General features: G+C 32.6%; 3 protein-coding genes and 1 long non-coding RNA gene across 4 annotated transcripts; 3 read left to right on the top strand and 1 right to left on the bottom strand.

The window, feature by feature from the left end:
• The first annotated feature begins 480 nt into the window (after positions 1 to 480).
• Positions 481 to 4,309, top strand: Nct (Nicastrin). The gene is given in 3 exon segments (XM_071892553.1): positions 481 to 584; positions 780 to 3,266; positions 3,269 to 4,309. Coding segments are annotated over 2 exon segments (2,133 nt in total). The 5' UTR covers positions 481 to 584; positions 780 to 2,066; the 3' UTR covers positions 4,202 to 4,309.
• Positions 4,310 to 5,008: 699 nt separating this feature from the next.
• On the bottom strand, positions 5,009 to 6,680 carry LOC121127504 (uncharacterized). The gene is made up of 3 exons (XM_040722891.2): positions 6,000 to 6,680; positions 5,464 to 5,932; positions 5,009 to 5,404 (listed from the first exon to the last, which is right to left on the bottom strand). Exons 1-3 carry the CDS (start codon positions 6,400 to 6,402, stop codon positions 5,134 to 5,136), a joined length of 1,143 nt encoding a protein of 380 aa, XP_040578825.1. The 5' UTR covers positions 6,403 to 6,680; the 3' UTR covers positions 5,009 to 5,133.
• An 11,789-nt stretch (positions 6,681 to 18,469) lies between these two features.
• On the top strand, positions 18,470 to 20,255 carry LOC121128665 (uncharacterized). Its single transcript, XR_005868239.2, has 2 exons — positions 18,470 to 18,758; positions 18,835 to 20,255. It is a non-coding gene; the product is annotated as an uncharacterized lncRNA (long non-coding RNA).
• A 1,530-nt stretch (positions 20,256 to 21,785) lies between these two features.
• Positions 21,786 to 23,953, top strand: LOC121128207 (uncharacterized). Its single transcript, XM_040723782.2, has 2 exons — positions 21,786 to 22,173; positions 22,567 to 23,953. The coding sequence occupies exons 1-2, from the start codon at positions 21,943 to 21,945 to the stop codon at positions 23,278 to 23,280; spliced, it is 945 nt and encodes a 314-aa protein (XP_040579716.1). The 5' UTR covers positions 21,786 to 21,942; the 3' UTR covers positions 23,281 to 23,953.
• Positions 23,954 to 24,481: the final 528 nt, after the last annotated feature.

The following is a 24,481-nucleotide window of genomic DNA, read 5'->3' as shown; positions in this document are numbered from 1 at the left end:
TTTTTTTAAAAAAAATCTAGAAATTAAAATATTTATAGAAAAAAAAACATTTCAAAAATCCATAGCTATTCACAAAAAAATTCATATATTAAATCTTTTGGAAAAATATCAAAAATCTATACTTATACATAGAAAATTAAATTGGAAAAAAAAAATCAAATATTATTTTTTTTGCTCTGCTGCATAATTTGCCCGAATGACGAAAAAGTGTTCTAGTAAAAAGCAAAAATTCTTTTGGTTCGGGGAGCTAAAGACCCTCCCCTGCAGACGCCCCTACGTATTATTTATTATGGAAATCCGATCTTCTTAATCTGAATCACTTTGATCTTTGAATTCCAACATAATCTTATCAGAAGTTAATCCCTTAAATTTGGCCTTCCTTGTTTTCCTATCTTTTACTAAAATAGGATTCTCTCTTTCATTATTCCTCTGATAATTATTTTTTGATGGAAGGAAATTTCATTTTCATGTTAGTTCTTTAGTCGCCTTTGTGTATTCAACTCGGGTGCAACAACGTAAATTTACTTATTCTGATATTATTATGAAGTATCATGAAATTAAATTAATTTGAATAAACTTATGAGGTAACGATTAAAAATATATTATAAAAATAAGATTTTTAAATTTTAATTTTGTAATTATGTAATTATGTATATTCTTAAATTTAGTTTTGGAAGTCATGATACCTTTTAGCAATTTTTAATAGATTTTTAGTAGACAATATGGTAATCTACAATTTATATTTAATAAAAATATATTTTTTATTTACACATCTCAAGGTGGGAACTTGTACTCAAGACTTGCGACTCAACTTGAGTCCATATTTAGAAGACGATCTTACAATCAAAGACTCGACTCCAAAGCTATTATATACTAAACTCAAGAAAATTTTAACCCCATAGACCCTATATTTTAGGTATGGATTTTAAATGAACTTGAATTAACTCTGAGGGCTCGATGAAAATATTCAAAGATTTGGACATGCCTTGAGATTTGACTTAGACTTGCACTCTATGTTCCTCATTGGATCTTTCAGTTAATTATTCTGTCTTTTATGGAACTCTTTAGTTCTTATAAAAGTATACGATGATTTCGTACAAGATCTGGAGGAATTAATGTATTCTTGAGCATCGCTAGAGGTAATGATTAATGAGATCAGCAGTCACTATAACATTGATGAAGGGACATCTGCACAATGAACGGTCCTTCTATTAAAGGATCCAACGAGATGGGTACAAAGAGGCACAATCCCTTGAACAGAACATGAAAAGATGATCAGAAGATGTTGTGCCTAGAATATCCAAATGGAAAAATATGAATTTCTAGGAAGGTGAAGCATGGATGGATGCGTATCCATATATCAGAATGATTCATACGAAAGATCCATCCTAATCACTGAGTTAAATCATAAATGTGTTGTGCCTGATCAAGTGACTAGACCATTGGGAAACATTAATACCGAGAGAATAATAGAGAAGTTGTGGAGGAATGAGATACATAATATTTTAATATATTTTATTCTAGACCGAAACAAATATCACAGAACTCTGATATTTACAATTTTGTCTGTGTATTTACTTAAAGACTACTAGTAGACATTGATATACTTTGGTGTATACTTTATGTAAATAGAAATAAATATACTCTATAACTTTATGAGAGATATAATGATATAAAATTGTATCATACATTTATAATAATGAATAGAAGAAGGGTGAAGGAGATCCATCGGATCAAAAACTTCAATACATAACAAAATTGAAAATATAGTTCCACCTAAAGGACTCGAAAGAGAGTACTATAATTTAATCTAGATCCGTCTTTTCCGTTATCTCTACTTCTTCAACACAGTTTATAATGTGAATTTTATACCTACACGCGTTTAATGGTTTCGTGAATCAAATATATTTAGGCATATATTTTTCTTTTTCTGGCTGACGTCATATTCAGAAAATAAATTTTTGTATTCAAGTGACGTGATTAAAAAGTTAAAACCTTACCTCCTCCCATCATTGATTAATTCTTTTCCCTAAGATAACAAATTAATAAATAAGATACTCGTAATAATGATGAAGAAGAGGCTTCTTAGCCTTTTTCTTTGCCTTTTGCCTTTGTCTATCCAAGCACAACGAATTAAGGACCAGATTTATGTTCCTATAAAAGACACCAAGTTTTGTTTTCGGCGTACGAATGGAAGTTCTCAATTTGGGTGTTCATCCTCCATTGGTGGAAATGTTGGGATCTTGAGCTATTTGGAATCCAAACAGGACTTGGATCGTATTTTAGGGCCTGAAGGTGTGGAACTAGCTCCTTATATCGCTCTTTTAGACCCTCTGCTATTCAATGGACAAGTTTTAGAGGCGATGGAATCCTCTGGTCGTTTTACAGGCGTCCTTCTTCTCAAGGAAAATATTGAGAACATGGATACACCTTATTCCGATGACAAGGAATGTCCTAATCAGGACTCCTCTATCTATGGCTCCACTTGTTCCAAATGGAACACAGGAGGACAAGCTACACTTTTCAAGGATTGGTCCTTCCCCATCATGCTTATCACTGAAGAAGAATCCATCAATTACCTGAAAAAATGCTACTTGGATCACAATGATTACAATTTAAAAAATCGTTCATGGCCTTATTGTGCAGTGGAGATGCGTTCTCATATGTACAGTGCTCTTGATACCACAACGTGCATCAGAAGAAGCAACATGATCAATAACCTCAAACCCACAACAGTTTGTGATCCAATGGGGGATTTTAATCTATTCTATTCCCTTAAAAGCAGAAACTATTCTCAGAAGGAAGAGTCTGTCATAATGATAACGACTCGATTGGACTCTGTTACTCTTTTTGATAGGGCTGAAATTAGTGCTGTATCCCCTGTTACAGGGATCGTTACTATGCTTGCACTGGCTTCAATGATATCGAAGAGTTCACTACCTCATCGCATAGAGGGTAGTAATGTTATATTTGCTTTTATGAATGGGGAGTCTTTTGACTACATTGGATCAAGTCGTATGGTCTATGACATGATGAATGGGAATTTTCCCTTTCATTCGGATCAGTCATTTTCTGATCATGAAGAGGATGTGGAGAAAGGTTCCAAACAACCTCCAATGGACTTGGGTAATATAAAATTTATTCTTGAATTGGATCAACTTGCATCTATTAAAGACAAATCAAAACTTTTCGGACATTATTATCAGCCCTCTGAATCCAGAGTAAATAAATACATGGAGTCTCTCAAAGCAGCTGCTAAAGGAAAAAAATAGATTTTTCAAAGAGTTCAACTCTTCCACCTTCTTCCATAATGAGTTTTCTGAAGGAAAAGTCGGATATTCCCGCCATTTTACTCTCTAATTATGAAAATGAATTCGTCAATCCCTTCTACCATTCCATCTATGATGATGCTCGAGTAGCACTGAATTATAAGTATAAAAACAGTGAAACTCAAGAGTTAGTCGTTAGAATTGCTGAATTAACTGAAATGATAATGGAATTTATGTATGCAGAAATGACTGATACTGTAAAACAGGATTTCAAAGCGGATCGAAATCTTATTAATGAATTGCTTCACTGTTATATAGATACTGCAAATTGTAGCATGTTTCAAGCATCCTTGTCGGATCATCTACTTCCTGCATTTTTAACTGAAGGTCCCTTTCCTCAGTACGTTGGAGTTCGGCGTAGCCACATTCCCCATTCTCGCATCACTTATCAACTTCTTGGACTATTGACGGGAACTCAGTTAAGTTCTGACGTTGTTCCCTCAAACTGTACTCAAGAGGAAAAGGGATCTAATATATATGATTACATATTTATGCGCAGTTTAAATCCACCTAATGACCGTAATTTTAGTTCTTGTGTCATGGATCCTAATTGTGGCTATTGTTTCAAAACAACAACGTTCATGACACCTGCTGTTAGCCCAGCTTTTATAATTGAAAACTATGATTTTAAGAACTCAACATATTCGGCTTGGGCAGAGTCTCTATGGAAAATAACTTCTGCTAGGATTTTTTTGAAAGATTCGCCCAGCTTAGAGATCACACATTTCGTTATAGGTGTCATTATCGCGGTGTCTTCTTACATACTCATGTGGTGGCTCAATAGAAAAGCAACGCTACTCTTCAGTCCTGTTCCATCTGGGAATTCTTCAGCTATAGTAACAAATGACTTTAGTCAAGCAGAGGCTCTTTAGACTATCTTCCTTAAAAAAAAAAAGATACCCAAGGAAAGAAACAAATAATTGCTGATTTATTAAATTGAGTTACTTGGGCATTAAATTTTACCTTTTCCATAAGTCCTACTCATAATCATTTAAGAAATCAAGTATTTACCAAAGCTGCTCTCTATTTGTGATTTACAATAAACAAAGACATTTTACTAATTAATCTAATACTACTTTAGGTGAACTTTTTTAAAAAGTGTAAATAGTGTCATTATATTGATATTTAGTTCTAATATTTCTAATGTTGTCTCTGGTGGAAAGTTTTCAAGAGTTCTTGTTCATTTTCATGTGCGTTTTCAAAATGAAACATACGATTTTCATACAAGAGATGACTGCTTTGTAAACTGAGCAATTTTTTTAAATCCATGAGCCATCATGATATTCAAGTAGATATACATCAAATCTAATATGATTAGTTGAGTCATCTTTTTATATTAATATTTTTAAACTGATTTTCTTTGAAGACCTATAAAATGCATATTTGTTTTCTTAGTTGTATCAAAGTAATATTGAAGAAAAACAATGAAAAAATGTTATATTTAACTTCTTTAATATATATTTTTGTAAAATTCCATACATTCCTCTTAATAATCAATTAATTATCTATTTATATCACTTCATTGAAATACAAACTGATTAATATTTTTTTGATTCTTTATTGTTATTTTTAAGTTGCAAAAATGATACATTTTTTATTGTTAATTCCTTCCTAAATTTTTGTGTGTTGTAATTTTACATACTTAGAATGGGAAAAAATAAAAATAAAACTTAAACAAATTACGTTCAATTATAAGAACTTTATTTATTCATATGTACTTAGAATATATGTATATGGAGATATAATATGTAAAAATATTTTTATTTTATTGCACAATACTTTGATTTTATAAGTAAATTGAGTTCTATTTAAACATAAGGATCTTCCCAAATGTCTTTAATTGTATTTTCTTTGAAGCATTTAAAAGTGCATCAATGAAACGATTTCCTACTTCACCTGACATAATCTCCTTGAACTTTGCTTTCAAATCCACTTCCGTCTCATCAGGGTAAAAGTGCCACCATTTGCATTCCGAGCCTTGGTAACGAATCATTAAGTTCCGCGCAGTCAATTTGTTGTTACAATCTTCATAGATTCCACCTCCGTGCCAACAAGTTGCTTTATCGTCTACCTCCCTACAGTAAAAAAAATATTTTAGATAATAATAACAAGGACATTGGCTCTAATCCCTTACTGATACTCAAGATTGATTTCCTTCCATAAAGTATTCTCCTTTGGCAACGTACAAAGACGACTCTTAAGAATACTGTGCGTAACAATATGTTGGTCCACGTCCCATGTGTAAGAATCCTGCATTTTCATTTTCTTTTTGTAGGTTTGAATCATACCAGGAATGCCAGTGGCTTCGTCATAATCTAATATTTTTCCCCAGGTTGAAGCAACTGCTCCGATAAATGGCATCATAAAAGTATATCCCGTTTGTTTACTCAATTGATATCTATAGATCCAAATCTTTTTAGTTGAGAGAATGGTAAGAGGCTTCGTGATGTTGGATGTCATTACAAATGCATCAACGTCTGCCGTTACAACAATGTCATTAGGCTGAACAAAGGGTTGTTGAAATATCAGGACTCTGATGATTTGTGCTTTGAGGACACACTCCATATTGTTTGATGGAACAAGGATAACACGAACTCCTACTTCTAAATATAAAACAAAAAAGTAAAATAATTGATTTTTATCCTTCAATCAAAATTACATACTTAATACCTTCTAATGTTTCTTTATATTCTATTAAATCATTTGTTATATTCGATTCACTATAAACTACTTGGAGTATCACTTTTGCTTTGGTAAGTTTATGCCAAAGCGTTGAAGACATTATGGCTGCTTTGGTATATGGAAACTGTTCTTTTCCATGATATTTGGTATTTGAAGACCAACAAACACTCATTGAGATCCATATACTCCTGTCACTTGTTTCCTTTTTCTGTTCTTCCGTTTCCCATTCTTTGTCTTGATTAATGACTTGAAATGTCGAGAGCATGGGCAAGGGTTGAAAACTCCTATTGAGTTCTGTACTTTTCTTCAATGCATAATCTTGAACCAAGTGCATCAATAAGACACATGAAACCAGGATGATTAAAGCGTTCAAGATATTTCTTTTCGACATTTCAAAACTGTATGAAGTTATCTTGTGGAGATTTGCTCTTAATTTTACATTTTGATTAAATGAAGGGGTTTGGAATTATCAAAACTCTGAGATCCTCGAGTCTAAGTACAATAAGTGTTGTTTTTTCTTTTTTCCGACGATAATTTCTAAAAGTGAAAATGTTTAGACGAAGCATGATGAGTTTACCTGTACAAAAAGGTATATAATGTGTTCAATCATGGTTTGCTTAGCTCACTAATACAAAATATTTGAGTAACATGGCATATTATTTTTAGAATAAATGATAAGAGGTCTATTAGGATCATAAACTTGTTAAATCGAAGTATTTATTTTATTTTAATAAGAAAATATTTTGATTCAAAAATAATTTTTCAATGTTCTATGTATACTTAAATATCAGCTTACGGTTAAAGTAAGATATTTCTAAAAATGTTATAAATGATTTATGCTCCTTCTGAATCTATCATCATACCTTTAAGAAAATTACCTTTTCTAACCACAGTGTAAAATGCCCAAAATCAAGAAATGTATAATTTCTTGATTATTTATTTTTATACAGTATATTATAATGCCTGTCCTTTTTTTTCGAAAATTTACGATTAACAATTTCAATACCCAACGTATTATTGAAATAATTCATTCAAATTTATCTATGGAGCTTATTTTTTTCCCTCACCAATTAATATAAGCCAAATATAGCCAAATTCAGAATGAAGATTGGGTTAACAAATTGACTTTATTATAATGCAAGAATAATTGAAAAATCATCTAATAAATGTAGTGAGGGCCTTGGTACTGACCTAGGATTTGTCAATGACCTTTAGAAAAGAAAATTGACAAAAAATGAATTTGAAAAACAATCCAAATTTGGATAATATAATTTCATATTTTACAAAAACACTGTCTTTTTGATAATATATTTTATATTATGATAAGGGATGCTATCCACTGTAATCCCGATTGATATCCCGGCCAACGGATTGTGATGCGTGCCAACGAGACTTGTGATATCAACCGGGGCTTAAGTGGAGGCCGTTCCTGATGATATTACATGAATTGGTAGTAGATTACAACCTGTTTGTTATTCACGTTGTTACGTAACACAGCCTGTGGGGTGGGATATGAACTGTGGCTATAGTGGATGCCGTTTCTGATGATATTACCTGAATTGGCGGTGGATTACAACCTGTTTGTTATTCACGTTACCACGCAACACAGCCTGTGGGGTGGAATATCAACCGGGGTTACAGTGGATGGCGTTTCTTATCATAATACATTAATCGACGAAGGGTGCTTACTTTTAATCAAGCCCTGTGGACATGCTACATATCTCTTGAGCCGAGCATCAATTTTTGCCTTAGGAAAGGGTCACGGAAGATAATGTGAAATTTATGATTCCAAAGATTTTGCACATTAACGGTCTTGTTCAGTTACTATGCACATTAACCAGTTATTTTGCATAATAACGGATTTCTTACTTTAACTGCGTCATATATATATTTAAAAAATATCTTCCAAAGAGTTTGAAAAAAAGAATAAAATAAATAAGAATTAGGATGAGGCAGAAATTTATAATCAAGTCTTTGTTCAACCCAAACAATTGCTATTATTTACTTTTTAAAAGTAACACCGGCCTAAACAGATCGCATGGGGCCAAAATCTTAGTCTGAGTTGGATAACGAGGATAACTTGGGCAACTTACTTCTTTCTTTCCTTTTTGAATTTTCAAACTTAATTTCGGAAAGGTCTTTTGAGTGTTTTTTAGAAGATATATTTTCTGATTTTTTTTACAATTACATTTTCTTATTTTCTGTTATAACATACTGAGCCTTTTCCATCTTGGAAGTGTAGGCCCACTCAGACCCCATCGATTGGGGTGGCCTAAGAATGGCTTTGTCGGACACCACGACGCCGAGACCATGACCTGACTTGGATTTTTGGTCCTGAAAGTTCTATCTACCTGAGCGATCATTTTTCCTGTTAAGAGCAGAATCCTCTGTGAAGATTTCTAGTTAGAGATCGTCTTGTGAGCGGGGAAGATCATCTCTCAGCCGTTTTGCTTGTTACACGGGAATTTTGATTGCTCAAAAACAAAACAAACATCAAATTGTAGCTTTTTGTCAGTTCTTTCGAATTAATTATTATCCACCACTTTGGACTTTTAGAACTGAGGATAGACGGCCTCAAAGAGGATTCTAATTTTTAATTCCTCACCTTGTATGTAATTCATTTACGTAAATATGCCTTCAAGACTGATAATGATTAGAGTATTTGAAAAAATTTATATGAATTAAACTTATTTAATGCCTCAATATATAAAATATAATCATACCACTTAGTGATGCATCATATTCAAATACGTATCATTGGCATGACAAAACTTATTGATTAGATGGATTTCCATTTATAGATTTCCATGGTATAGTTTATAGACATAGCCAAAAATTCATTTACGTAAAAACACTTTTTAATCTCACTTTTTAGAAAACTAATATTTATGAGTGATACTTTTTTTAAATCTATGAGATTGCCCTAAAGAGATAGAAATATATTCTGAGCAATACATACCTACATATGTTTGTACCAGGGGCGGCGATATAATTTTTTAAATCGAAGGTCATTCAAGGCTGTGGGAAAGGTCATTTGTAATTTTTGTTATTACATATTATGACATAAAACAATTAAAGATTTAGTTGAATAACTAATCATTTTTGTAGAAAATAAATTTAAAAAATTAGGATAACATAGAAAATAAGTTGTGTTTTTTATTTACATAAATAACTAGCAATGAAAATCGTTTGTATTTTGGGCATATTTAAAAAAAAATTAACTGAAAATCAACATGGTAATCCTGACAATTTGAAGAATGTTAAGGACGGGAGTAGCGTAGGTGTCATGACGTTTAATGGGATTAGCTACAATCAGCTGTGACAAGGGAAGAGGGGGAGACACATTGGCAAGAATTACTCCAATGTTGATCCTCAATTCTACTTTTGGTCCAACAAGGACTTACAATTATAACTTCCTAATCTGGGATGTCTGCAGGATTACCCGGTGGGGACGAGTAGCTGGTTCACAACTTTGGCACAATATAACTTTGTTATTAATTCTCGGAAAAAGTTAATTATTTGAAAGAAGTTACATGAAAACTTAATTAATGTTGCGAAGAAGATATGTTTGAATTGATTTCGCCTCCTTATTGATATATTTGACCTAGGAGCAGTTGCCCGAAATAATGGCGGAAAGGATTTTGGATGGAGAGTAAAACAAGAGCATTACAAGGACGTTGGGAGTCCACAGAAACACTGTTTGGAGGATCAAGAAGAGATTGGACGAAAGATGGCCTAATTCTAAACATGTCCCATACCCTGGAATAGTCTCGTACAGTAATAACACCTACTAAAATTGCTATAGTGAAAGCCTCAATTGAAGCCAACCCATCTACAAGTGCACGCAGGCTTGCTCCAGACCATGGGATGTCACCTAAGACCATGAGGAACCTTGCGGTCGAGGATTTGAGCCTTGCATTTCTTACGACGATAAGAGTTCAATTGTTAACCTCAGAACAGCGCAAAAGAGGCTATAACGGTGTTTGAAGATGCAAAACATATTCTAGAAGAAATCTAAGGGCCGTTTTCTTGTCTTTTACGACGAAAAACGTTTTTTCTTGACAAATACCAAAATCGAAAGAATGACAGGTGCATAGCATCTTCAGTTAACTCTGTCAATCCTTCTGATAGATTTGTGAGCGAATTAAAGCATCCTGCAGGCCAAATGATGCTTGGTTTGTTGGGAGTGATGAGAAAGTTTTTTCCTCCCATATGGTTATAGGAAGGGTCAATGCTAAGAGCTACAAGCAAGTATTTCAGGGTCAAGTTATTCCACGTCTTGATGCAACCTATGGTCGTGGGGGCTTTATATGGATGCAAGATGGAGCCCCTACCCATGCATCAAATGCCGTTCAGCAGTATCTTTCCAAGATGCTGGGCTATGAAGGGTTTTGGTAGAAATAAATTCGCCAAACCTGAACCCCCATGATTTTAGCATTTGGCGCAAAATTGAAAGGGTTGCCTGTCCTAAATTTCATCCAAATTTAGAGTTTCTTAAAGGCCGTAGTTATTGCAACCTGGGCCAATATGTCTACCAGCTTTATCAACAAGGTCTGTGCTGCTTTCAGAACAAGAATTTACATGTGCATTGAAGGTAAAGGCTCAGTTTTTGAGAAATAAATCACCCTTAAAGTATCCTTAAAACCACTAAAAAGCTATATGTTGTATGAATTCATTTGCTAGCAGGAAAGGAAGTTCACTTCTCAGGAGGAAAATATTAAAGACAACAGTTAAGGAAAAGAAAATTCATTCTTCAGATTACCAATTCCATAAAATAACACGGATTTTCGTCACTATAAATAATCTTTCTTAGGAGATGGGATCCCCACCGGTCACACTTTTTTATAAATTAAGTGGCGTTTCTGTATCTTGTAGAATAAGAGCCTGGGAGGGGGGCTCATCTCTCTTCAGATACTAAGTAAGTTAAACATAAATTTAAAGAAAACATACCATATGAAGATTGCACTCTTTTTGTGATTGCTACCTGGAAACAATTTTTTATTTGCCAAAGTCAGTCGGCATCATTATCAGGGGATCCTCAGCACTTCTTTTTTTTTTTTTTGGGAGGGTGGGTGGGAACAGTATTGGTTATTTTTGAAAACTAAAAATTCAGAAAATAAATTTTTTTGCTCCACTAGATCATTTGGTTGAATGACCCTAAAAAAATTAATCCCTATTTTCGGGAAAAAGTATCCCCCCTCCTGCAGACACCCCTGATTATTCTTTAATTTTAGAAGAGAGAACAATAAATATAAAATAATTACAATAATTAGTAGTGAGTGGAAGACAAAGAGTAACTCTTAGGATTTGTTGATGAGTTAGAAAGTGTAAGTCCTTGTTTTTACTCGGAGTAGAATGCAGGATCTACATCGCTGTAATTCCTGCCTATATCATTAATAAATACGGAGTGGGATTTGTCAATGAGTTCTAACACAGCGTTAACTCTCTAACCCGAAATACCCTATGTATTTTGTAGTCAGCTGTCAATTCCCTCCTCTAACTTGATACGTCAGAGCTATTTCAGAATTTATTCTTTTTAATAAATGCACAAAGTAAAAAGTTATTCCATACTTATGCTCTGTTTCCAAAAGGACAGGAATACAATTTCTTTTTGATCCTTGTCGTTTGTATGATATATATATATTGGCCATCTTATTATTTATATTAATATATTTTGGCTATCATATAGAAATACAATGTATAGCTATATTCAGGCTTGTAAGCGTTCCAGGAGTACCAGGACGCCGTTATAGAGGTGGTCTTGCCCTGGGGGAAGTCTAAGTACCCAGAGAAAAACTATGTGTTCCAGTAGATATATGCACGTTCAATGGAATACCGTTCAATTTTGGTTTCCGTTCACAAGCCTGGCTATATTAAAAGACAATATTATTTTACAGTATGGGATAAAATACCTTGTAGAATTTGAATATTATCAAATTTATGTATGTACTTCATTTTAAAAAATTCGCAGAAATAATATGACAATTATAGTCCGGTAGTACAGAAAAAATAAATAGCTGTTGTTGTAATTGACTTATTTGGCTAACTACCAGATGATTTTGGGCCTTTTTCTGTTTCCTTTTGGGGAAAAGGTTGCGTTATACAATAAAGTAAACGATGCCATCATTTTCATATTGTACAAAATTTAAATGAGATTACCAAGGGAAATTTCTTGCAAAAAATGATCATTTTCACGACTACAGGTTGCGTGATTGGAGCTTGTGCCTCCTCCAGATATTATTAGAATTCCTTGGCTGTGTGTTTATTTCCGTTTATCTCATAGCCTTAAATTTAAGGAAATGTAATGACATCTAAGCGTCTCTCCTCCCAAACATTCTTCAAATTGTCAGAGTGACCATGTAAATTTTCGTTTTTTTGTAAAACATACCAGCGTTTCATAATATTTGAATCTCTGTATATGTATATAACACATCCAACATCAATCGAGGACTAATTTCAGTTTCCACTAAACTGAGGGTACATTTCTCAACAGTGCCCTGGTCGGTACATATTAATTTTTATGATTGAGCAAGATCAAATACTCTTTGTTTAATCAATAAATTGGTTGTGAGTCCATCAATTTTATATATTTTGAAGTTATAAGAAAGGTTGTGGAAGGTTGGGTTCAGCGGTTCTATCAGTCCCAGTCTCGGTTCATTCATTTCAACAGTTTTAGTCTCGGTTCTTTTTTTATACAGGCTCAGTTTGGTAAGAGGCACTTAAAACAAGGAGTGTCGCTAGAAAATTAAGGACCAGGAAATGATATTAGATACAGAGAGGGCCACAGCTACTTTATATGCAGAATGTGTATTGTCCAAGTTGTGTAAGACAAGGGTTTTCAATGTGGGTCCGTGAGTGAAAGATGGAGAATTGAGGACTGCTTATAGCCTACACATACATAATACACATGTTTTGTTTAAAATGGGCCTCAGCTAAACATGTATTAGAGTAAATCTTATTCGCAGACTTGGATCCATAATCTACCCCAACTCTTCCCTCTTTTATTTACAAGGTCTATTGCCTGAAACCACATTTCCAGATCCATAAGAAGCTCTTAGCTATTTGGAACTCAGATACAATTGTATCACTCTGGCTTACGTAAAAAAATAATAGTAGTAAAACACTGCAATTGCACGAAAAAAAAACAACTATTATTAAAATTGAATTATTGATTAAAGCAAATACATTTTTTATAATATATATTGTATTTTCTTTATATATTCTATTTAGGAAGAAAAGTGTAAGAACTGAGACGGATAAGTAATATTTTCCGGTCTCAGTTCATGTATCGGTTCCACTTTGTCGGTTTCAGTTCTAGCGGTTTAAGAACAGGAACCGCTAGACCAATAAGGACACAACCTTGCTTATATGTATTAAAATAAATGGATGAAAGGTTTTGTAGATTATGTAGATTCGTGATATTTGTTAAATTTTCTCAACAAGTTGATAAAAAAATGGATGCTGATTGAATTAAACAATATAATAATATACAAATCAAGAAAGATTCGAAACACATGGATGTGCGACTTAATTAGCAAATGGTTTTTTACTGCTATTCAGAGGTAATTTTTCAATATTAATTATTTTACGTAAATACATATGTTGTTAGTTGTTGATCACACTCGTGCAATTTCTTTCCTCCACAATGTTTATAAGATTACACGTGTTCTAGACCTGGATGTAGTTCCAGTGCAAGTAAAGATTCTAAAGTGAGCATTCATCACTTCCCAATGAAGGACTCAACCATGTTGTCAAAGTGGCTAAGGACCATTCTGAGAGATACAAGTTATTAGACGCCATCAGATAGTACAATATTGTGACAAACATTTTACGTCCAATGATTTCGTCAAGTATCTTCCTACTTATCAATCATAACCCACCCCGAGACCAATAAGGGCTTCAACAACTAGCCGAACTCTAGTTACAAAAAGAACGGTTCAAAGCATTAGAGAATAATGATATGGGTTTATAAAAGACAGCGTACTCGGCAAAAAATCTCTATACGGAGCTCTCTTCTCAAACATTTCCTTCAGGATTTGTTTTACTGCAAGTTTCAAATGTTGCTCTGGTCAAAATAATCCATTCAGATGACATAGGATTTTATATTTCTGCCAGCCTCTAGTGGAAGATGACTTATCATTCAAAATATATCATAATCATAACTCAACTCAAAAACAGTTGTGTATCTCATTGTCTAAGATTTTATGAAATAATCAACACTGTAACGGAAGCTGTCGACGTTGCAGCTTTTTTGGGGTCCAATGAACTTCGAACTAACACAGACACATATGATAATATTTGCAACCAATTCCTTCAATTAATTAACTCTGCTGACAGTAATCATCTACAATTTTCGAAGCTATCATTTCTTTTTCAACAAACGATCCTCATCTTCAAGTCTCCCAAGGCCAGATTATACTCTCCTTTACTCCTCTCTATTGTTCTGATGTTACAGAATGTCAGTACAGCTCTATACGAAGAAATTTTCGCCTCAAGCATTATTTCCATTCCATCAGTAAGATATCTTAAGTCAATATTCAATCCTTTGACAATTGAAACGGGGCTTCTCAGTTATAATGTCAAGTATCTCAAAGCAAGGATCAAAAGCTCGTGAGATATACGTAATCCTCTTCATTGATAAATTTATTCGCCCTAAAGGATTGAATTTTCAAGGGGACTTTTTTTTCCACAGGAAAACAACCAGGCATCTAAAACAGTCCTCGCTTTCAGGGTCAAGTCTGCAGGAGGAAAGTATATTGCCATTGTCGCACTCGTACCGGTGACAAACTTGACCGCTGAATTTCTGTTTCACCAATGAAACGATATAATTAAGTCTTTGTGGGAAATTGGGTTTACAGTTGTTGCATTGTTTGTCGATAATCATCCTGTCAATAGTAAATTTAAACTCAGTATCTATGTGATAAAGTTCTCCAAACATCAACCCGTCATCCTCAGGACGACCTGAAGAGGATATTTCTCTTAATAGATACAGTGCATTATTTTAAAAATAAAATAAACAACCAAATGACTATTTTGTTGTTCCCAATATTTACCGTCCTGGATCTTCTTTTCTACGTCCCAACTTTGTTCATATTCAAGAAATTCATTCAATAGAATCCAGTTTTCAAGTGAAATTAGGACACAAGCATCCTACAGCCATCAAGAAGGTGAGTGTAAAACTTGCAGATTCCATTTTCTACGAGTCTACGATTGGGGCTCCTAAGTTCCCTATTCCAGAACTTACCCTGCATTCATTGATACTCCCGAGTTTCTTGAGTTTGTAAGAAATCATTAGAACATTCTAAACGTTAAGACACCAAAAGTTGGACACAGAAAGCGGGATACACTCAGAGAACCCATTTTCAAGAAAAACATGGCGCCTTTGGGATTTCTTAAAGAGTTTGGAATATTTCTTGATGAGTGGAAAAAGTTCAGATCGAGAGGACTGACTGACGAAACGCATCTTGCTCTCAAATATATGTCTTTGGTGATAAATGAACTCTCTGAGTAACTCTTAGAACTGAAAGAATTTGAGTATGATCTCCTGGCAATGTTTCAGTCTGACCCAATCGAAAAGAGATTTGGCTGGTACCACCAATTAAGTGGTGGAAATTATTCTATTAGTCTGAGGCAAATTCTAGAGGCAAAAAAAAAATACAAAAAACAAACAAAAAAACAGTGTTGTCATTGGTGAAATTCTCTAATATTAACATTTTCAATATAAGAGAGGTTTTGGACGATGATGCCTGTCTCGCACTGATATTATTATCACCGATTGGCCGCTATGGAGTTGGGGGCTTGCACAACCAGTGGAGAGAGCAATCCCCTTTATTTCGCGGTGAGAGATGTATCTTTTGTCCTCTGTAAAAAAGTCTATTGTCTACGGTATCCTTAGCTCAAAGAGACTCTCCTCCCGTTTTATTGCAGACTCCAATGAAGAAAATGCTGAACTACAAAGGTTAATTGAAATTGTACATCCAGGAAGTTAAGAGGTAGTTAAATTTCAGTCATATTCTAGTTAAAACAGCATTTACATTATTTTAATTTAACTGTATCATGTATTTTTTAATATTTATGTAAGGTAATTACGATTTTGAACTGTCCAATGGCGTATCATTAAATAGTGTCTTTTAAAAAATATATGTTATCAATTTTTGTTTAACTTATCATCTCTTTATGTCATTTTTAGTTCAAAAATTATATACTTGTAGATTTTAACTTTTCAGAATAAAGGAGAGAACCTCTGCTTGGCTGGACAAGCTTTTTCTTTCACTTTTATTTGCTTCTAGTTTTCCTTGATACAAATACTAGGATATACCCGAATTATATATTTTATTTCAAATTATTTTATTATTACCTTAAAAACTCCAGAGTTTAGTCAAACTTGTCGATATACATCATTTGAAGTCTTCCATCCCTATGGCCATTATAATTAGAAATATGTTCCTCTTTCAAATATAATAAGACTATCTCGCTAATCCTCTTCTTCCTCTTCTTTTAATTCATATTTAATATACGTTCTCCCTTTTTCCGTTGTTCATTAATTCGTATTTAGGATTTTTTTAAGGTGCATTTTCGAATTTACAACCCATATTTTGAAAAAAAAACTTTGAGACACGGTGAATCGATCTTGTTTTATGAAAAAAAATTAACTTATTTGCGAAAAAAATAAGCTGGAAATCTGGTCTAATCAGAATGAAACATAGCTCTATGTACGCAACATAGAATTCATAATAACTTATAACTTCAGGTCATTTACTTCCAATAAAACTAGAATTATGCATAAAATATTTTGAAACATTTAAATCTTTTCCGTGCAATTTATAATATTAAAATCTTAAGGATAAATTGCCAATCTGCAAATCCTTTCTAAAACTGAGACTGTGGACAATGAACATATAGGGGCACAGCTCGAACAATTTGTAATAAAATTCCAAACGTAGACATAGCAAGAAAAAACACATGAAATTCATATTTCAAATGGACCTTCATAGCCTCATTTCAGGCTGGAGAGTCGGTACATTAAATGTCCGGGCCCAACTCCAAGCCTCCTACTCCAACGCACAATTTTATAATAATATATTTTTATTTCATATCCTATATAAGTACTATTGAGTCATTCGAGTGTAGAGAATAGAAACATAGATTTAAATTATAGCTATACATAGTTATGAGTTGTAAATATTTGTGCCAGGTATAAAGAAAATATTTAGCATGATGAAGAACAAATAAAATGGATCCTAAGTTATTTCAATCATATAAAGTGCTAGTTTATCCATAAGTTACTAAACATTATTTATGCACTCGTAACTGAGGAGCAAAGATAAAAACAATCTCTCCCTGCAAAGTTACACTTTACACTGATGAGTGATGACATTGACTATTTACAAGGCTAAGCAATGAACTCGCATTGCTAGTGGCTGCACTCTTTACAACATAATAATTTAAACTTTAGAGATGTTTGGGAATTGGGATTTTATAGACTATGTAGCATGTAAAGAACACGTTTGAACTTTGTGAAGTAAACTTAAGAATTAGTTCCTAATTTCATGAATTAATAGTACTTAATTCCTATTATTTATAATCATATAGAAAAAAAAACTTTATGAACACTCAATGTCAGCCTTAGATTATAAATAAGTTTTATTTACATTAATTATAATATTTTTCGGAATCGTTTTGTTCTTGAATAGGTCTTCTTCCATTTGAGATTCTCTTTTTATCTGGATCATCCTGAAATGACTTTAGCTTGCTATGAAGGAGCTGTTAAAGTAACTAACTCATATTTTTTACAACATAGAACTTTGTATAAAGATCATTGTCTCTATTTTTTACTATTAAGGACTCTGTCATTAATCAAAAGCTCATTTTCAAATATCCAAAGAGCTCAATCAAGTTAAAAATCTCATTAATGCGAAGGAAATCTCTTTGTACCCTCATAAATCCTTCTTAAATATTTATATATTCTATGATTATTTTTTTTTTTTCATAATATCTCTGTTTGTAAAAGTTAAAATCATAAGATAGTAAAAGAAGGTCATTTGGCATGCCAAGTTCTTGGCACTCTTTTTTTAACAAATTTCAATGAAATATATATATTATACGATATGTATGGTGTATGTACATATTACAGCTATTGTCATTCTTTTATTTTCAGTTTAGTATTATATGTTAAAATCACAATAATTGTAGCATGATATTATACTCTGAACTAGTATAATCTAAAAAATAATTCATGAAACGGTGTAATTGTATTTGAATAATTATACAAAAGGATTTCAAATTATTATTAAATAACTCAAAAAGAAGGAGCTTGGAAAAAAGAAAGAGAGAGAGAGAGCGCGCCCGCAAGAAAACAAAAAACATATCTTTGCCAAAAAAAAAAAAATAATAATAATATAAAATAAAATACTCCACACAAAAATACCAATTCATTATCAGAGTCAATGCCAAATAAATACATACATATTTAATTGCCTTGAATAATTTATATCATCAATTGAAGCTCCTTTATTATTTTTTTCTCCTACTTTATTACAAGTGTATGTATGTAGGTTCTTTTTGCTCTCATATATTCTGTAGTTGCATATACTGGAGAAGTTTTTTTGAAGAGTGCGAGGAGAAAGCAAGAGCGAGACTTGTGGTATTTCTAAATTAAGACCCTCGTTAATAGTGTTGTGTCGGCCCTTATTTAGGACTGAAGACTGCACTCCCATCCAAAGTATCGATCAGGTCCAGTTCTGTCATGTATATTAGCTCTAAAACTTATAAAGTTTGGTCCTTGATGATGTCACTCACTAATATTTCTTCTTTTTTAAATCAGTTATAGTACTGACAGTCCGAAGGGCCTCTCCCATGGACTAATAGGAACTTTTCTAAGACGAGGCTGGATAAATACGGACTGACACAACACTACTCATGAATATCAGCTGTCTATAATATGATTTTGGGGGAGGAAATGAATTGCTGCATAAAAAGGAGAGCCTTTTACTTTTAAAATAGCATTATTGCAAGGGAAATATTATGGTTGTGTTAAAAAATCCCACATATTAGAGAAATACAATTGTTTGGGGATATCCTCTTTTTTTCTTTTTTGTGGATTCTAAAATAGATTGTCCTGGTGTTAACAACATCTATCCTTCAAAACAATAATTCCTTGTTTTTTTTCAGTATTCAAAAATGTAGTTATATATAAATATAACCCTAATATTTTCCTTACACAAATGCTATTTTAAATGTTGAAGGGCCTCTTCATATAGCAGTAATTAATTGTCTCTCCTAAAAATCATATAGTAAGCAGCTTATGTTAACAATTCCATTAATTGAGTAATATCAAGGTATATGCATAGAAGATAAGTTCTTCTCAACTCTTCAACTGTGTCAACCATGTTTGCAGCCAACATGCCTTGTGTAGTCATCATAATTTTTAAGGTGAACATTTACCTCTGTAATAAAGTTTTATTGGAAGTTTCATTGGGGAAAAGGATGGAATTATTGGGATCCGAATTTCTCGGGGTACGGGTAACCCACATGCGTTTACTGGAGTTACACTGCCTCTTTAACTTACTTCTGTCTTCATCTCTCTCTCTCCTTTATCTCACCAAGTGAAGCCCTCCTATCGCGGAGGACAGGTGGAATCCTTGTCTCTACAGATATAGTCGAATTCTATACAGATGTACAGATTATACAGATCGAATTCTGTTCTCTCTCTCTCCGGAAGAAGCCGTCATGTAATCACGGAGAGTGAATGGAGTCCTTACTCTCTATCTTCAGATGAGGTCACCATCGTGTCATGAAGAATGGGATGGAATCCTCTCTCTCTCTCCCCGAGGAAGCCGTAATCGTGTGGTGGAGGATGTATGGTAATCTCCTAATCTATTGTTTTTAAATCATTTGCCCCGGTTGCTTAGGGAGTGATACTATATTCGCCCTTCTTTGCTTCGGATCCTGATTTATTAAGAATTTAAACATAAATATAATTTTGATTTTTTTGTCAATATCTTAAAATATACATTAAAACTCATCCTTAGAGAGAAATATATAGTCTTCTATTCATATAGAAATAAATTTTACTACAGTTTGACTTTATATATTTATTTATTAACTATTATTATGATTTTTTTTTGTTATAAAGATATTCTTAAATACTATGAGACCATTTCTTAAACTGTTTAATAATTTCCTTGTTCTTCTTAACATTGATATTAATATTTAGTGCATTGATTCTAATAAATGTTCTTGCTGCAGCATAGTTTTTATTACCTCATGGGATAAATCTGGAGCCGAACTTTGTAAAATGAGAGTATTATTTCATAACCTGAGGTTGATGCAATATTTCGGATCCATCAAAGGCTTCAATTCGATTTTTTTATTTGATTAAAAAATGAATTTGTTGGTTTTGTAAGTCCTTTTCTGGATAAGGCTGATATCCAAAGTGTAATATTTAAGTCACATGAACGATCAAAGATCAATTTGCCACATCACAATACAAGGGATTTCTGGAGTGACATCACCAAGGAACAAATTGTATAAGTTTAAGGACTGATATGCATTACTAAACTGGACCGAACTGAGAGTGAACTAGATGGTAGTCTTAAATAAGGACTGACATAACACTCTGAACAAGACTGCTTCCACTTGATCCACTTTATAAGCAAATGAACTATATTTTGTAATAAAACAACTTATTAATTGTTCTTTATTAGACTACAATAGACGAAAACCGCAAGAGTCAATACATTATTTGAGCTAACATCCAAGAAGATAATATAAAACGCAAAATATCGGGGGCATTTTTATAAAATCCATAGCTATTCTCAAAAAATTACATTTCTTGGAAAAAAATTACAACATTGCAGAGCTCTTCACAAAAAATAAAATTTTTAGGAAAAAGATTTCTAAAATTTAATTTCAAATCCAATTTTTTTCGGAAATAAAAAAAAATAGCTATATACAGTTAGTTATTTTTTTTTTCGGAAAAAAATTTGAAAAATCCAGAGTTGTTGACTAAAAATAAAATTTAATTTCAAATAAAACATTTTTTAAGAAAAAAATTCCAAATATTAAATATATCGGAAAAATATTTTGAAAATCCTTGCCTGCCAATTATTTTTTTTTTGAAAAAAAGTTCAAAAATCCAAAGTTGTTGACAAAAAAATGAATTTTATCTGAAATTTAATTTCAAAAATAACTTTTTTTGGATAAAAGAATCCAAATATTAAATTTTTGGAAAAAAAATTCCAAAATTTAATTAAATTTCAAGTGTTAAATTTTAGGAAAAAAAAATCAAAAATTTAATTAAATTTCAAATGTTAAATCTTCAAATAAGAATCAAAAATTTCTTGATTTTGGAACTGCGAGCTACAGCCCCTGCAGATGCCCCTGCCAATTCCTTTGAAGGTCAGATGAATGCGTATATATTATATAGTGCAATTAGTAGATATGAAGGCAACAGGGATGATGCTAGTCGTCTGATTATACATTATATATGTATACATGCATATATTATGTGTACTTACGAGTATTCTATGTATATACCTATCCAGGAAGGAATGATTTCTCTCTTTCATTCCCCATTTTGGCTCCCTTATTTAGCATTTTCATAATTACAGCATAAACATACTACTCGTACACATATATATGTACGTATAAATCTGCAAGATAAAAAAAAATATATTTATATATATATGAAATAATGGAATTTGGCGCTATATGTGTATAATTTTTTGTTTTTTGAAAATCTATGCGCCAAAATCATGATCAAGATTTGGATTTAAGCCAAATGGGGGGAAGGGGGGGGGGGAGTCTACATTAATTTTTTTAATATTTTTTTTGGCTCATTGACAGATTTTCTCTCTCTTTTTTTCTTCTTCTTTTTTTTCATTTGGCACACGGACAGAGAATTGTCAGTCTTAATCTAAACGTCGAAAAGATGACGGGAGTTGTTGAGAGCGAGTATATTTTGAGGTGGAATGATTATTCTAATAATTTTTTCTCATGTGCTGAGGAGTTGTACCTACGAGAGTCATTAACGGATGTGACTCTATGTGTAGAGGATCGGTATTTTGATGCACATCGATTTATTCTGTCTGTGTCGAGTCCTTTTTTTAGGGATCTTCTCACAAAGATACCTCGTGATCGTCATCCTGTTGTGTTTCTTAAGGTAAGAGAAAACATTGTGTTTAAGCAACTCGTGGATTGCGTTGAACTTGAAATATTCTAGATTGTTGTTATCGCTACTGCTGTTCTTGTGATAGAATTCCTGGAATATTTAAACATTTCAAACTTTATTTATTTACTGATTTAATTTATTTTGTAAGTTGATCAAATGTCTAGAATGAATAGGTTACAAAGGAGCAAAGTCACTTTAAATTACCCGTAAATTAAAATATCATTAAAGGAAGTTGAATGATATTTCTTTCAACTCATGGGAATTTCTAAAACAAAGAGACTTGTACAACTCAAAGTCTATAGACTAAAAAAAAAAAAATAATAATAATACTTTAATATACTTTAGAGAAGAATGATTAAGAATTCTCAATTTGTTATTTTCCAGGATACCCCTGCTTCGGACATTGAACGACTCCTTCGCTTCATGTATCGAGGAGAAATGAGACTTCCGCATTCAGAACTCGAATCCTTACTTGAAACGGCTACAAGTCTTCAAATAAGAGGCCTCACGAAACATCAACACTCTCCTAATGACAATAATAGCACGTCTCGAGTCGGATCTTCACCCAATAGAACAATCAATGGAGGGGAGGAAAGAGGAGAAGATATGTCTACTGAGGATCAACACTCTTCATCAGGAATAAGCGAATCAAACGCAGCAGCAATAATCAAGAGCACTCCTCATAAAAAACGACGAACTGCCTGCAAGTCTCCGTCGCCTCCTCTCCCCGTAGTCGTTTCATCATCACGACATCCCGCATCATCAGGCTCCATGATTCACTCGGATGATGAGTTACCTGAAAGACACTTTCTGGAGTTTAAAAACGTCCTTCCCCCTCGTTCAGAGGTCTTTGCTCGAAATGAATCTGCAGGCGCCGTCTCCCCTCCTCGACAAACAGAGTCAGTGCCGATTTTGTCGGAAAGGAGTGAGCAGATGGGGATAATACCTAATCAAGGAGCACTGGCAGAATGTCGTAATACAGGGACTTGCTATTTCTGTAAGAAATCTTTTATGAAGAACAAACAACTCATGAATCATGTCTGTCCCATCAAACCAAAGATCCTTTTACAAAAGAAGAGTTCTACCTCACTTCGATGAAAGAGGGAGAGAGGAAGAAGGATCCACAGTTAATCGGCATACCACAACTCTTTTTTAGCATTTGGGTTTTATTTTTAAATATATTTTCCAAACACTATGTAATTATAATTCATAATATTTTTAATAGCAAAGTTGAAATTTTCTTTTTTTCTTTAAATTATATTAAAGACACGCATACATTGGCTTTAATTTATCAATACATATTTTGTGCAAAAAAAAAAAAAAAAAAAAAAAACAAATGCATTCTTGTGCTTTTAGCTCATTTGATGTTAAAATATATATTGCTTCATATTTTATGATATCTATTTATACGATCTAAAAACCAAAATATATATTTTTATAAATTGATTCAATAATTTTGTGACTAAGATAATATTTTTTAGAATGCTTGTTGACATTAGGTATAAGAAAATAAGAAAACTATCTCTGCCTCTATACAGATTAGAGTTTTTTTCGCCTTTCCAAAAATATTTTATTTATAATTTTTTTAAATTAAAATGTCTATTTTGTCATTTTTCTTTTAAAAGAAAAGATAGATCTATATTTAGAGTCAGATATATACATCGATATTTAGGAACGTAATAATTTTATGTCAAAGAATATGTTCTTTTAAAATAATATATGTATATGTTGTTCAGGATGATTAAAAAAGATCAAATCTGTAACTAAAAAATAGTCGATTTAATCGATCAACTTTAGCCCTTTCTAAAATTCAACTTTTTATCGCTAGTCTATTTCGTTTTTAAGGTATAAAATGTATGTTTCCATTCAACTCTACAGTTATGGAGACATAACAATTGATGGAAAGATTGTTTAAATTCTCATGTGTGTAAATAAAAAAAAAGTCGGCTTGAAAAAAAAAAAATCCATAGATATTCCAAAAATTTAATTTTTTGGAAGAAATGTCAATAATTCACAGCTGTTCACAAAATATTAAAATTAAAAAAAAAATTAATTTCAAATATTCCATTTCTTCGAAAAAAATTCAAAAATCCCCAGCTGTTCACAAGAAATTAAATTTTTCGGAGGAAAATTTCAATAATTTATAGCTTTTTACAGAAAACTCATCCTTTTGGAAATATTAAAATTTCTTGTCAAAAGCAAATATCCTTTTTTTTAGGGGGGGGAGAGGGGTACATTCACATCAGTCCAATCCCTGTGAACACCCCTGATTATCTACTGAAAAAGTTGACAAAATAAA

The sequence above is a fragment of the Lepeophtheirus salmonis genome, chromosome 13 (genome assembly GCF_016086655.4).
Source record: "Lepeophtheirus salmonis chromosome 13, UVic_Lsal_1.4, whole genome shotgun sequence".
Taxonomy (NCBI): domain Eukaryota; kingdom Metazoa; phylum Arthropoda; class Copepoda; order Siphonostomatoida; family Caligidae; genus Lepeophtheirus; species Lepeophtheirus salmonis.
Note: the sequence above shows the minus strand (reverse complement) of the source record. Positions and strands in the feature narration are given on the sequence as shown.

What these genes read in the sequence shown, in the direction of transcription:
- LOC121127504 (XM_040722891.2), bottom strand. Translation starts at nt 6,402, where the DNA reads ATGTCGAAAAGAAATATCTTGAACGCTTTAATCATCCTGGTTTCATGT. An exon ending in ATATAAAGAAACATTAGAAG is followed by an intron (nt 5,933 to 5,999) that starts GTATTAAGTATG and finishes TTTTATATTTAG; the next exon opens with AAGTAGGAGTTCGTGTTATC. An exon ending in GAAATCAATCTTGAGTATCA is followed by an intron (nt 5,405 to 5,463) that starts GTAAGGGATTAG and finishes TTTTTACTGTAG; the next exon opens with GGAGGTAGACGATAAAGCAA.
- LOC121128207 (XM_040723782.2), top strand. Translation starts at nt 21,943, where the DNA reads ATGACGGGAGTTGTTGAGAGCGAGTATATTTTGAGGTGGAATGATTAT. An exon ending in ATCCTGTTGTGTTTCTTAAG is followed by an intron (nt 22,174 to 22,566) that starts GTAAGAGAAAAC and finishes GTTATTTTCCAG; the next exon opens with GATACCCCTGCTTCGGACAT.